Source organism: Micromys minutus (assembly GCF_963924665.1).
Source record: "Micromys minutus genome assembly, chromosome: 10".
Lineage (NCBI taxonomy): Eukaryota > Metazoa > Chordata > Mammalia > Rodentia > Muridae > Micromys > Micromys minutus.
In genome coordinates this window covers 21,218,810-21,233,768 of record NC_137979.1, presented here as the reverse complement: position 1 = coordinate 21,233,768, position 14,959 = coordinate 21,218,810, and the positions used below count along the sequence as shown (strand labels likewise).

The 14,959-nt window shown below is 49.8% G+C and overlaps 1 protein-coding gene across 1 annotated transcript in view; it reads left to right on the top strand.

The window, feature by feature from the left end:
* The window catches only part of DNAH2 (dynein axonemal heavy chain 2), a gene marked incomplete at both ends in the record, with an annotated part of 113,807 nt that overhangs the window by 42,788 nt on the left and 56,060 nt on the right, over window positions 1-14,959 (top strand). Inside the window, 14 exons of the mRNA XM_080923998.1 lie at window positions 239-478; window positions 945-1,133; window positions 1,928-2,075; window positions 2,952-3,144; window positions 4,885-5,085; window positions 5,666-5,822; window positions 6,142-6,316; window positions 6,735-6,898; window positions 9,522-9,683; window positions 9,766-9,869; window positions 12,678-12,834; window positions 12,964-13,046; window positions 13,148-13,328; window positions 13,621-13,759. Of these exons, the coding sequence (XP_080780124.1) occupies window positions 239-478; window positions 945-1,133; window positions 1,928-2,075; window positions 2,952-3,144; window positions 4,885-5,085; window positions 5,666-5,822; window positions 6,142-6,316; window positions 6,735-6,898; window positions 9,522-9,683; window positions 9,766-9,869; window positions 12,678-12,834; window positions 12,964-13,046; window positions 13,148-13,328; window positions 13,621-13,759 (2,293 nt within the window). The remainder of the gene's footprint in view (window positions 1-238; window positions 479-944; window positions 1,134-1,927; window positions 2,076-2,951; window positions 3,145-4,884; window positions 5,086-5,665; window positions 5,823-6,141; window positions 6,317-6,734; window positions 6,899-9,521; window positions 9,684-9,765; window positions 9,870-12,677; window positions 12,835-12,963; window positions 13,047-13,147; window positions 13,329-13,620; window positions 13,760-14,959) is intronic.

Genomic DNA, 14,959 nt, shown 5'->3' with positions numbered 1-14,959 from the left:
GGACTCCCTAAAATTTGGTGTTGGAAATTGATCCCCATATCTTGTGAGGCCAGGCAAGTGTTTTCTCACTGAAGGGAAGGGATTTTTTTTTTTTTTTTTTTTTTTTTTTAATGTTGGAAACTCTGGCAGAGGCTAAGTCGGGGAGTAGAATCAGGTCCATATGAGGTGCCCTCCCAGTTCAAGGGGATAAGAGTCTTAGAAGGTGCCACCCGTGACCCGGGCGTGGGTCTGACCCCAGGTGCAGATGATTGTGAATGACTTCAAGGCCTCCACCCTGACCATCGGCTGGAAGGCCCAGGAGATGTCTGAGCTGCTGCTGGTGCGCATCACTGGAAAGCAGGTGTACAGGGACCTGGAGTTTGCGGAGGCCCAGAGAGAGCACCGGGTGGCTGTACAGCAGAAGCTAGTGAGCCTGCACCAGGACGTGGTGAACATCATGACCAGCTCCTACGAAGTATTCAAAAACGATGGCCCCGAGGTGGGCATCCTGCGGCCAGGCTTCCGAGGCAGGGAAACCACCCCCTCCCCTTCTGCCGCACTACCGTGGCCTCACGTGGGTCCCAAATCCGGTTCACCTCCGGCGTTTCAGCCTCTTCTTGCAGCATCCCGATCTTCCTCTCTTTCTTTAAAGATTTATTTTCATGTTTACAGTTGTTTTACCCGCGTAGGTGCACCCTATGTGTGCCCGCTGCGGTCAGAGGCCAGAGGAAGGCATCAGGTCCCCATGAAACTGAGTCGCAGATGGTTATGAGCTGCCATGTGGGTGCTGGGAACTGAACTTGGGTCCTCTGCAAGAACAGCCAGTGCTCTAACCGCTGAGATGCCCCACCCCACCCCAACCCTGCATTTCTGTACCTGCCTTTCTCCTCCTCCCACTGGCCCATGCTCATCTCCCAGGCCCTGTGCGGTCCCTCCAGAGGAACCTCTTTCTCTCCTGTCCCCAGATTCAGCAGCAGTGGCTGCACTACACCATACGGTTAGATCGCATGATGGAGGACGCCCTGCGCTTGAACGTGAAGTGGTCGCTGCTGGAACTTTCCAAGGCCATCAACGGGGATGGGAAGACCACTCCAAACCCGCTCTTCAGGGTCCTCGTCATTTTACAGAGCAATGTGCAGGGGGGTGTGCCACAGGTAAGGCTGCTGAGCCTCTGACACCTCAAAAAAACCACACCCCAGTCTTCAGTTACTTTCAATTATTATCTTCAAAAATTAAAATATAATCACAATATTTCTCACTTCTCTTTCCTCTTCTCAATGCCTTTCCCACTTGGCTCTTTCTCAAATTCATGACCCCTTTAACTATTATATGTGTGTGTGTGTGTGTGTGTGTGTGTGTGTATAATTATATATAAACAAATTCAGCAGGTTACATATATTTATGCATTTTATAGACATATATATATATATACACACAGATATAATATATAGTCTGTTTTGTATGTCTGTGCTTTTGGGGCGGACCCCTTGGTGTTGATAACCAATTGAGGGCTCATTCTTTTCCTTTTAAGTTACTTACTTACTGTCAGTCTCTTCAGATCCACCAGAAGAGGGCATCAGGTTGCTGGGATTTGAACTCAGGACCCTGGAAGAACTCAGTGCTCTTAACTGCTGAGTTCCCTTTTAAAATATGTGTGGGTGTGGGTGCTTTGCCTACATGTATGCATGTCTGTGTGCGTGTAGAATTAGAGTTACAGATGGTTGTGAGCCACCATGTGGTTGCTGGGGATTGAACTCAGGACCTCTGGAAGAGCAGCCAGTGCTCTTAACTGCTGAGCCATCTCTCCAGCTCCTCTTCTCCCTACTCTTAGAGGTTGCCATCATCCTCAGCCTGCAGGCCCAGTTCTGAGGTGGTGAGCCTGAGAGGCCTTGAGGCTTGTATCTCCAATGAGCTGTGCTTAGCTCCTCTGTGCCCCCCTCCCCCGCAGGTGGAGTTCTCCCCCACTCTGCAGACTCTGGCCAGTGTGGTCAATGACATAGGCAGCTACCTCTTCTCCACCATCTCCGTCTTCCGCCACCTTCCCGACATCCTCACCAAACGCAAGATGAATCGAGAACCCATTCATGTACTTGTGGGTGAGTGGGCTTTGGGGAGGCACAGTGGGCAAGCTGAGGAGAGAGATGAGGGTGTTTCCCACACACTGGGCCAGTCATCTCTATGGCTGATGGGAAACCCAGCCAAGGGGCCACTGAAGAAGGAGCAGGGCCAGGGAGGAGACTTGAGGCATAACTGACACCGTGGGTTGTGAAAACTGGGCTGAGAGAAGACCAAGGGTAAGTCTGAGACTTATGTTGTGTGTAAAGAGGCCTTGATTCCCATAGGAGAGACCTCTGATCCCGTGCAAGAGACACTGGGTCACACCCGCATTGCTGCCTCCTTGGGGTTCCTTTTTCTTCTCTTCTTCCTTCCTCTGTTTTTTTGTTTGCTTGTTTTTGTTTTGCTTTTTCTCTCCACAACAGGGTTTCTCTGTGTAGCCCTGGGCATCCCGGAACTCTCTCTATAGTCTAGGCTGATCTTGAACTCAGATCCACCTGCCTCTGCCTCCAAAGTTCTGGCATTAAAGGTGTGAGCCACCACAGCCCAGCTCTTTTTGTTTTTTAAAGCATTTATTATTATTTTATGTGTATGGGTGCTTTGCCTAAATCTGTGTCTGTGCACCATGGGTGTACCTGGTGCCTACCAAGGCCAGATAAAAAAAAAGGTCTTGGATCCCCTGGAACTAAAGTTACAGATGGTTGTGAGCCTCCCAGTGGGTGCTGGGAATAGAACACAGGTCCTCTTAACCACTGAGCCATCTCTCTGGCCCCTTCCCTCTGTTCCAGTGCTCATGTTTGAGGATATATATTTGTGGAAGCAGGTGGGGTGGAAAGTCCAAGGCAGTGCGCAGGGGCCAGGCTGCAGCGTGGCCTGGGGTGGGTGTCAGTGAGAAGCATCTTTCTTGTCCTTTGAAGAGCGAGATGAGGACATCAGGAAGATCCAGGCCCAGATCAGCAGTGGCATAACTAACAACGCAAGCCTGCTGCAGAATTACCTCAAGACCTGGGACATGTATCGGGAGATCTGGGAGATCAACAAGGACTCCTTTATTCGTCGCTACCAGCGCCTCAACCCCCCTGTCTCGTCTTTTGATGCCGACATTGCCCGGTGAGTGAGGAATGGGAAGTGTGAGTGTCAACAAGTACGGAACTCACTGGAGGAGGAGACTGGGGTCCAGAGACCTGGGCAAGGGGCCTAGGTGAGCAGCAGGTACAGACATTGTAGGCCCTGGGCTACAGGAAAAGAATACCGGAGAGGTGCAGAAAGGGCTGGACAAAGTCTAGGGGAAGGCAGTTGTTTAGAGGAATGTTGCAAGGGTTGGTGGGGAAGGACGAAGTGCTAGAGATGGGAATGGTGGGAAACCTGGGAGGGAGAGGGGAGGAGAGGGAGAGCACCTTCACTCTAAGAACGCTAAGGCTGGAACTGGACCCAAGATTCTTAAGTTCTGACCTTCACTGCATCTTCTCAGGGTCCCGAGGTCATGGCCATTTAGTGTAGAGAGGGAGACGGATGCTTGCTTGAGAGAGTAAGGCCGTGGATGCTGGGAAGGCGTGGGCCCGGCTCTACCGTCCGTCCGTTGAGCCGTACCTGTGCAGTCTCAGGCGGGGGCTGTACATCTGCCGGACTTCCGCCTTCTGTACAGTGGTTATTATGCAGCCCGTCGTAGGATGCGAGACTGTGCATGAGGCACTCTGTGAGCTCTGAAGGCATGGAAGGCTCTCGCTGTAACTATACAGGGCCGTGCACGTGATGAGGCATGCGGCTTCGGGGGTGGGGGGGCGGGGCCAGTTGAGTAGGTATGCCAGTCAGCGTCCACTACCGCAAAGAGCCAGAGAGAAGGTTTGTTATGGTTTACAGTAGGGAAGATTTAGCCCATGACCAGTTGGCTTCATTGCTTTGGGCTCGTAGGTTGCCCCTATAGTAGATACAAAGACATAAACCTTATGGCTTAGAATAAAGGAGAGACAGATGGGGTGGGATGGGATATGGGGGTGAGGGACAAAGACAGGCATTGGGGGGCTCCAGGGCATAACCCCAGTGTGGGAAGACTTCCTGCTTGGTTCTCCTCTTTCCCAGCATGTTAGGTGTATATGAGAGCACCCTGCTGGGACTCACCGCACAGACCACTGGGGGATTTTGGAATCCACAGTAAAGCAGAAAGAAAGGCAAAGGCAGTGGGAACAGGCTGCATGAAGAAGGCTCCTGTAGGGCTGTGAATTCTGGAAGGGGTGGTGCTTCATCAGGCAGAGGTGGGTTGGGGGGCGCAGGAGGAAACAGCAGAAGCCGAGGTGCAGATGGGAGGCCACAAGTGTGTTGCCCACAAAGTGAACAGACCAGGAAAGGAGGCAGACAGAGGGACTTCATGCAGCAGCATGTCCCCCGAGACACCCTATGGCCATCACTACATTATGGACGAAGATAGCCACAGTCCCAGAAAAAAAACCAAAACCAAAAATCCGAAAAAGGTAAGCCATCTGTAGTTCCAGCTACTCAGGGAGCTGAGGCAGGAGGACCACTGTGTTCAGGAGTCTCTAGCCTGGGAAAATGCAAAAGCTCTTATCTCCTAAACAAAGTGCCTGAGCAACTGAGCTGGAAGCTGTGGTGTGAGCCCAGCCTGGACCTGGGCAGCTGACTCCATGGGTGTGGGGTGTGGCGTGGGGAGTTTACGACGGCCATTTTGTCCTACCCAGCACTTGGGAGGCGGACACAGCAGTCTGCCAGGCTCCACTTGGCCTGTCAGTAGAACCAGCTAGGACTGCAGGTCTAGGAGGAAGGAAAGGAGTGGGGCCGTGGTGTTGGGGTCACCATGGGGGAATAAAGCCCGCCTAACATCCGGGTTTCTCGCAGCTACACGGAGGTGGCAAACAATGTGCAGAAGGAGGAGACGGTCCTCAACATTCAGTTTGTGCTGCTGGACTGCTCACACCTCAAGTTCTCCCTGGTGCAGCACTGTAACGAGTGGCAGAACAAGTTCACAACCCTGCTCAAAGAGATGGCCGCCGGGCGCCTCATGGACCTGCACACCTACCTCAAAGACAATGCTGACAAGTAAGGCTTGGCTGGGACATGCCGGTGGGCATGTGTGAGCGTTCATGTGTGTGCATATGCATGTGTATAGGTATGTGTACAGGTGTGTATGTGCATGAGTGTGCAGGTATGTATGTTTCTGTGTGTACTTTGTGGACAGGCATGAGTGTGTGTGTCTGCAGGTGTACATATGTATGTGTGTACAGGTGTGTGAATGTGCAGGTGTGTGTGCCTGTGTGCAGGTATGTGTATCTGTGTGCATGTATATGTGAGTGTGCATATGTGCAGGTATGTGAATGTACCTGTGTGTGCATGTGTGCTGATGTGTAGGTATATATGTGCCTGTGTGTAGGTGTGCATATGTATGTAAAGGTGTGATTACAAGTGTGCATGTACATGAGTGTGCAAATGTGTCTGCTTGTGTATGTGCATGTGGGCAGGTATGTGTGTGTGTGTGTGTGTCTGCAGGTGAGCATATGTGTGTGTGCAGATATGTGTACAGGTGTGCATTTGCCTCGGTGTGTGTGTGTGTGTGTGTGTGTGTGTGTGTGCCTGTCTGGGGGTGTGCTTTCCACCTAACACTTTCTTTCCTGACTTTTAGAATCAGCCGCCCCCCCCAGACGCTGGAGGAGCTAGGGGTCAGTTTGCAGCTCATGGACACCCTGCAGCATGAGTTACCCAACCTGGAGACTCAGATCCCCCCCATTCACGAGCAGTTTATCATTTTGGAAAAGTACGAGGTGCCGGTTCCCGACTCTGTAAGTACCCAAAGTGTTTGGTCCACCCTAGTCTCAGGCATGTGGCAGTGGTTACAGAGAAGTGAGAGAGATTCAGAACTCCAGAGGACCAGCTCCAACTCAAATGGTGCCTCTTCCCCTCAGTTTATGAGCTTTTAGGCTCCAGCAACTCGAGATTGATTTCTAGGGGATCTGTTTATGAAGAGTTGGGCTCAGCGATGGGCGTGGGCGTGGGCGTGGGGCGGGGCGCGAGTGGCTCACTGGAGAGTGTTGCCCAGCGACATGTGTGTGAGGCCCTGGGTTCCTACACGTGGGTCACCCTGCCTTCTGTCCCTCCCAGGTCCTGGACATGCTGGAGAGTCTCAATGGGGAGTGGCTCGCTTTCCAACAAATCCTGCTGGACAGCGAGCAGATGCTGAAGAAACACAAGGAGAAGTTCAAGACCGGCCTTATCCATGCTGCCGATGACTTCAAGAAGAAGGCGCACAACCTTCTGGAGGACTTTGAGCTCAAAGGTCCTTACTCTACTGCTCTCCCTCTGCCTTGGTTTTTGGGAACTCAGTGTTCAAAACCCTGGGAAGGTGAAACCAGATGAGGGCGGGGCCCGGTAGTGACAGGAAGTGGGCGGGGGGGGGGGGGGCTGTGCAGCAAAGGGAAGAAGCTACTGTGCAGAGTGGGGTGAGCTCACCAGACCTGGGGGATTCTGGCTGGAATTGTTCTTACCTTGACTTCCTCCACCGTGGTCACACTTGACAGGCCTGTTTGTTGACCTTCTCCAAAGCAACCCATTATTGTCTTCACACGCTTCCCTCACTTTCCTCTCCTGTGAGGGCAGCAGTGGATTTTGCCCACTATGTTAAGAGAGCCACGGGCTGGCCTTTCAGGAGGCCATGGACCTGAGTGGCGTCTGATCCACACCTTGGCTTTTTGCAGGGCCTTTTACCAGCACCGTGGGCCACACGGCTGCGCTGGATCAGATTGCACAAGTGCGCGCCATGCTGATGGCCATGCGGGAGGAGGAGAACAACCTCCGCTCCAACCTGGGCATCTTCAAGATTGAGCAGCCCATTTCCAAGGACCTCCAGAACCTGGAGAAGGTGCGGCACTGAGCTGGGCCCCGTGGAAACTGGGTTATTCTAGGGGCTGGAGAGATGGCTCAGTGGTTAAGAGCATTGACTGCTCTTCCAGAGGCCCTGAGTTCAATTCCCAGCAACCGCATGGTAGCTCACAACCATCTGTAATGGGATCTGATGCCCTCTTCTGGTGTGTCTGAGGACAGCCACAGTGTACTCACATAAAATAAGTAAATCTTTTTTTTTTTTTAAAGTAGATCACATACTTCCAACATACAATGGCATAGAATATCCATCCATCTCCCTTTCAAAAGGGAGCAAAGGGAGGAAACACTGGACCAGAGGAAGAGGAAAAGCCAGTAGGGCCAGCTCCATCTCTGCATCCCCATGTCTGATGTCAAAGCACTCTTCAGATCTCCAACTCCTTTCGCCTTTGTTGACCGCAACACACTTTTCTCTCTTGGGCTGGTTCCATTTCCTGTTAGCAGCTTTCCTCAGCAGGTGTCCCACGCCTCCCTCCAGCATCTCCTACATCTTGGGATCTCCAACAAAGTCCAGGCTTCGCCTTCACAACTTCACACAGTGTCTTCTCTGGGCCTCTGTCCAGGGACACCCTGACATATGCCAGGCCTCGTGGCTTTCTTCAGCCTCAGAGGGAGATTCCACAACCCCTCAATTATATGCTTGACTATAAAGCCAGAACCCTTGGCTGAAGCTTCCAAGTTCTGCTGCTTGCTGGCCCCTCATTATTTAAATCTGCACCAGCTTTTCGTTGTTGATGGTTGAACTTAGCTGGGTGGGTTTTGCCCTGAAGTCACTGCTCCATTTATCCCACGCACCAGCAGGCTTCTCTGTAACCTTTATCTCTGAGCCTTAGACTTGGCACCATGACTCTTCCTGGTGTTCCTTTCCTCCTTAGACTGTACATTTGTTTGTTTGTTTTTTCCTTCCTTAGTTTTCTCCTTTTCGTTATAGATCTGCACTTGAGTGACCACCAGTAACCGCACTGAGAACTAGGCTCTCTTGACATCTCTGTCAACACCAGATTAACCCAAAACTCTTCAGTTTATCCTCGGGCAGATTTTTTCTTTTTTTTTTTTTTCTTTTTTTTTGAGGCCAGAGAGCAGATACATTGTTTGCCAAAACACCACAAGACTGATTTATAGGCCACTTACTAATATTCTTCTCTGAAACCCCTTGATCTGGTTCCCCACATTCCACATCACCTTCAGCACCTGTCTTCCATACTTCTGGTAGGATGGCCCACTAAGCCCCACTTGAAGCATCTAACTGCTTTTCTGCCTAAAGTCCCAAAGTCTTTCCTGGTCCTCCGAACAAAACCATGGTGAGGCCTAGCACAGCAATGCCCCAGTCCCTGGTACCACCGAACCCTCCTGCCGTAGTAGTATTCCTGATACGTAAGCGTCAGGACTATATGAGCCTACAAGGGCCATTCTTATTCAAACCAGCAGAGCTGCTCTTCCAGAGGACTCAGGCTCGATTCCCAGCACCCACATGGAGGCTCACGTAGGCTGTAACTCCCATTCCAGGGGATCTGACGCCCTCTTCTGGTCTCTATGGCACTACATGCACATGGTGTTTAGACAAACATGCAGGAAAAACAACAGTACACACACAACAGTAAGAAATTAATCTTTAGAAAAAAGATGTTCTAAAAAGTGATTTTAAAAAACCCCCAAAAAACAAAGCACTTCATTACTGCAAGAGGACCACATTCCCGTGGGCAGAAATCCTCCATCCCCTTTCCCACAACAACGTTACCCTATCGTTCACGTGTGTAGGTTCGCCTGCCCTGGGTATTTCCTACAGTAGGACCAAGTGATGTGTGGCTTTTTGTCTCTGATTTCTTTCACTCCAAGAGTGGGTTTCTTGTTTGTTTAGTTTTTCATTCTGTAGCCCAGGCTAGCCTGGAACTCACAGAGACCCGCCTGCCCCTGCCTCGTGAGTGCTGGGACCAAAGGTGTGGGTCACCACCGCCACCCAGCTCATACCGTGTTTTCACAGCTCTTGTTTGCTGTATTGTGTTTCAGCACTCCATTCCTTTTCACGGCTCACTAATATTCCACTGTTTGCCTGTGCACCAGTGGATGGGGTGTGGGTTGTTTCTACCCTTTCTCTGTAGGGAATAGTGTTTCTGTGAATGTACATTCTTGCCTGGACACCTGTTCCTAATGGCCGTGGGTGAGCGCCTAGCAATAAAACTTGCCAGATTATATGGCAACTCTCTTGAGTTTTTGAGGCACAGCCAAGCGATTTCCCACAGCAACCATACCATTTTACATTTCCACTAGGAAATACATGAGGATTCCTATTTTTTCCTTGGTATCTTTGCCAATGCATATTTTCTCTTACAGTTTTTTTTTTTTTTTTTTTTTTTTTTTTTTTTTTTTTGTTCTAGCCATAGTGGGTGTGATGTGGTATCACATTGAGGTTTTAATTTGCATTTCCCTAAGACTCAATGTTGAGGAACTTCTCACATGCTTAGTATTTGGCGAACCCCTGAGGCAAGAGGGCAGAAGGGAAACTGAGCCCATCACCAGAGTGAAGGAGCCCAGTGAGCTGTTAGCAGAAGGAGGGCAGGGGCTGACGAGCCTGAGGCTGTCCATCTCCCCGCTCCCACCCGCAGGAACTCGATGCCCTCCAGCAAGTGTGGGAGATCACGCGGGACTGGGAAGAGAGCTGGAACCAGTGGAAGATGGGCTGCTTCCTGACCCTGCAGACGGAAGCCATGGAGTCCACGGCCCACGGGTTATTTCGCCGCCTCACGAGACTAGCCAAAGAGTATAAGGTCGGTGGCACAGGACCGGGGAGCAGGGAGTGGGTGGTGCTCGGGCACCACGGGTCTTCCGACGTCTCCCATTTCCACTCAGGACCGAAACTGGGAAATCATTGAGATAACTCGCTCCAAAATCGAGCAGTTCAAGAGGACCATGCCGCTCATCTCAGACCTGCGGAACCCCGCCCTCAGAGAGCGGTGAGGCGGCCCCTCCCATCTCTGTCCCCTCCACACGCCCCAGATCTTCCAGTTTACCTCAAGTAAATCCACCATTTCTTCTCATCTTTTCCCCTCTTTTTGCGTGTGTGCGGCATGCCTGTGCTTGCTTACCTGGGTCTGCACACGTACGTGTTGAAGTTAACACTGGATGCCCTTTTCAGTCACTCCCCACCTGATTTAATGAGGCAAGATCTGAACCCGCTAGTCCAGTCGTCCAGCCTACCCTAAGGATCTTCTGTCCCTGTGTCCTAAAGGCTGGGGTTAAAGGCAGTTGCCACACGTGCCCAGTTTGGTTTGGGCTCTGCGGATCTGAACCCTTGTCCTCAGTCTTGCACAGAAAGCACCTTTATCCAATGTGCTATCTCCTAGTTTATTTCACTTCTAGGGACTGAACCCAGGCTTGAGAATGCTAGCACTGTGCTGCTAAGCCGTAGCACCTGCCCAAATTGATTTAGAACTTTTAAATTGTGTTCACTTATCACTGTAACTGCGCCACAGTTACAGTGTGAAGGTCAGAGGACACCTTGTGGGAATTGGTTCTCTCTCTACTATGTGGGCACTGGTTGTGTGTGTGTATGAGTGTGTGAAACTGTCAATCTCAGACTTCAGGCCTACTGACCTATCTCGATGGCTCCAGCTGTGTGTTTTAGTTGACAGAAAGGCATACATTTACAATGTGCAGTGTGCTGTTTTGAAGGCAGAGCTACCTGAAGTGATTGGCACACACATCACCTCACACACACTTGTTCCTTTCACCTTTGTGGTGAGAATATTTGAGATTTACTTGTACACTTGGTCATGACCAGCCTTTCATTTGGGTGCTGGGATCTGAACTCGGGTCTTCGCTGCTTCCACAGAACTACTTTTACCCAAGGAGCTATCTGCCCAACACTTAAAATGTATCCTTAGTTTGGGTGTGGAGGTTCAACGGAGCTCCCAGATGTTCCCGTTTTATTTGGAAACAGCTATAGATATAAGAGCTTAGGTTAGGGGCTAGCGAGATGGCTCAGCAGTTAAGAGCACTTGTTTCTGCAGAGGACCTGGGTTCAATTCCCAGCACCTACATGGCAGCTCAGAACTATCTGTAATCACAGTTCCAGTACTCTCTTCTGACCCCCTTGGCCAGCAAACACACACGATACATAGACATATATTCAAAACACCCACACATAAAATAAAATAAATAAAACTAATGAAGAAGAACAAAGTAATGTCAAAGGTCCCACTTGGTTATTTTCATGTACAGTTTGTTGTTGCTGGCTCTGGGAACCTTGCAGTTGTGCCGTGAACATCTTGAACGGGCTGCTTCTGTCTGGGGGAGCTCCACAGTCTGGTCATCTACCCCAACTCTGTCCACCACAGCCCCTGGAACTACCATGATCCCCCCCCCCTACTTTTAGGATATCATTTCTTCCTCCTCCTCTACTTTTAGAAGATTTATTTATTTTGTTTATTCTTCAGACACACCAGAAGAGGGCATCTGGATCCCATTATAGATGGTTGTGAGCCACCATGCGGTTGCTGGGAATTGAACTCAGGACCTCTGGAAGAGCAGCCAGTGCTCTTAACCACTGAGTCATCTCTCCAGCCCCTCTTCCTCTTGTTTTTTGAGACAAGATCTTATTGTATAGCCCTGGCTCATATAGGACTGGCTGTGTAGTCTAAGCCGGCCTTGAACTCACAGAGATCTTCCTAGCCCCTAAATCCTACCTTTCTTCTCTTTTGAAGGCTGAATGATTTCTTATCATGTGTACATACCTTGTTTTCTCTCTCCATGTGATAGTTGATGGGCACATAAGTCACTTCCATCTAACCAGCATGGGGCCCATGTGCGCAGTCTACCACCACTGTCTTCTGCGTCCTGGGTATCCCCGCCTGTTCTCCGATGTCCCCCTCTGTCTTCTCCTGTCTTACATTACCTGTTATAGATAAGCCCCCCCCCATACAAAAAGCTTTACTTTGTTGTAACTAAAATAGTTTTTGCCTTTGAACCTAGTTTAAGACATTTTTTTTCAAAGTCACAAGCACATTTGTCCGCTCTTCTTATGACACCATGGTTTCCCGATTTAATTCCTCTGGTGTACCTGGAATTTATTAGGTGGTGGAGGAATTATGGTGAGAAGGTGGAGGACAGAAAAACCTATTTTGTAAAACGTGTTTGAATGCAAATGTGTTCAGGAGAAAACCATTTTGCTTTTGCATGCCTCTGGGCTTTGGCGATGTTTTCCCTCCAGTGTTATGTGTCTAAGTCTAACCTCACCCCTCGGTTTATCAGACATTTAAGCCTCCCTAAGCCTAAGTTTCCTCGTCTACAAATGGGACAATAGCACTTTACAGTATGGAGTGCTTTCGAGCATTCCAGGGCTGCACGTGAAGCACGTGAAGCTCTCAGCCCAGCGTGTGACCCGTCACAGCTGCTCTGCAGCATTGTCTGTGTGCACACCTGCCTTAACTCCCTCTCTGGAGAACCAGCTCCAGGAGACTGACACATCAATTTTTTTATTCCCTATGGCGGCTAACATTACACTTCAGGGCCTATTAAGCAAGATCTGTTGAATCATGAATTAGCAAATAACCAGAGTTATAAATTTCCAATTCAAAGAAGCAAAAGGAGTGATATTTTTTTCTTCTTTTTAAGCAGTGTGGAATGCCTCACACATACTAAGCAGGAGACTGGGTCACATTGACAACCCCAGGGGTTGATAATGACCCTGCTAGTACCCCCCCCCCCCCCCCCCCGCCCCCGGAGCTGGCCCCGTAGGTGAGACTTCCTGTTCTGGGCTGCAGGCACTGGGACCAGGTCAAAGAGGAAGTCCAGAGGGAGTTTGATCAGGAGTCAGAAAGCTTCACCTTGGAGCAGATTGTGAAACTAGGGATGGACCAGCACGTGGAAAAAATCGGGGAGATCTCAGCCTCTGCCACCAAAGAGCTGGCCATAGAAGTGGTATGACATCCCCACCTCCTCAGCCTCAGAGGGCACAGACCACAGCTGAGCCACGTTTGAGGGCCCCTCCCAAGTGCCCCTTACCTTAGTAGACACCTGGTTATTCTGTCCCCCAATTTCTCTTCACAGGGATTGCAAAACATCGCCAAAACCTGGGATTTGATTCAGCTAGACATAGTACCCTACAAGGACAAGGGCCATCACCGGCTCAGGTAGTCGGGCCCCATGAGGATGGCATGTGGGACAGGTTACAGACTGAGGCTAAAATACTGGGACTGGTTATGGATAATGACTGTGAGCCTCTATGTCCCAGGGGAACAGAAGAAGTGTTCCAGGCACTGGAAGATAATCAGGTGGCTCTGTCAACTATGAAGGCATCTCGGTTTGTGAAGGCCTTTGAGAAGGAGGTGGACCACTGGGAGAGATGCCTCTCTCTCATTCTGGAAGTTATTGAGATGGTCCTCACTGTGCAGAGACAGTGGATGTACCTAGAGGTTAGGATCTGTATGCCCGGGCTCCCTCTACCTCTGCTTCCGCTCTTTCCTATATCACTGTCTTCAGACACACCAGAAGAGGGCATCGGATCCCATTGCAGATGGTTGTGAGCCACCATGTGGTTGCTGGGATTTGAACTCAGGACCTCTGGAAGAGCCACTGAGCGGTCTCTCATTGGTTTCTAACAGTCCGACTCTTCCACTCAGTTTCCATCTCTGGTGTGGGAGCACGGAGCAGAGGGTGGAGGGTGTGTGAGAAACAGCCTCTCACGCCAATTCGATGGCCTCTCAGAATATCTTCCTCGGAGAGGATATCCGCAAGCAGCTGCCCAATGAGTCAGCCCTATTTGACCAGGTCAACAACAACTGGAAAGCCATCATGGACCGCATGAACAAAGAAAATAACGCTCTCCGGAGCACCCACTACCCAGGTAAGAGCTCCGCGGGCAATCGCTTGTGCAGCCATCCCTGGCTATATGCATTTGAGGATCATGGTCGCATATGCTTCATCACCAAATATGATGATGTCATCACAATCATGCAAAATGATGATGTCATCACCATCACGCTTAAGACCCTTGTGCCCATGAGTAGTAATAGCGCCCCTGCTATTTGCTAATTTTAGTCATAAATATTAGTACCAGTTGTTTTTGTTTTTACAGTAAAGCAAGTTAAACCGTTACTTAGGTAGAATATCCTGTAATGTCTAGAGCAGGGCCTGTTGTGGAGTCAGCCTTGGGTTCAAAACTCACACAGGCTTTAGGTCATGTGCACTGGGCAGCTTGCACCCTCCACACTCCAGTTTCCCCGTCTGTCATGGGAGTTGTTTTAAGGACGGCAAAGGAGTGGTGGCTCTCCCGGTACAGGGGGAGGTTGGATTGGCAGCATTGTTCTCGGCCAACCCGACTGAAACCTGAAAGCCGCTCTTCTCTGGCTGAGTCACAGCGGCTGCATTCTCTGAAGTGATCGAGGTACTCGGAGTGACTCACAGAGCCACCAAAACAACAATCCCTTTGTTGAATACAAAGAAGAAATATCTCGTCCGAGGTTTCTGAGTCTTTCTGTGATATCCAGGGGTCATCTGGCATCACCCAAAGGCTCTGACTACCTGCAGACACGAAATATGCTTGAAGGGTGTTCTGGGGTCACACTTGTGGTCACTGGCGTTTCTCCCAAAGGACAGAACCTGGGAAGACATGGGGAAAACCCTAAGGGGTAGGACTTCTGGGACTTGTAGCTAGGAATGCATCCTGTTCACAATCTCAAACTGACCTGTGTGGTAGATCTTTCTTTTTCTTTTCTTTCCTTTTTACCAAATAGTCAAAGAGGTGTTTTTACTTCAAGAACACAATCTTTTTCTTTTTATCTATTTTATTTTATCTTTAAAAATAAAAGATTTATTATGCATACAGTGTTCTGCCTGCATGTACGCTGTGTGACAGAAGAGGGCATCAGATCTCATTACAGATGGTTGTGAGCCACCACGTGGTTGCTGGGATTTGAACTCAGGACCTCTGGAAGAGCAGTCAGTGCTCTTTTTTTTTTTTTTTTTTTTTTTTTTTTAAGATTTATTTTATTTATATGAGTACACCATTGCTATCTTCAATCTTCAGACGTACCAGAAGAAGGCA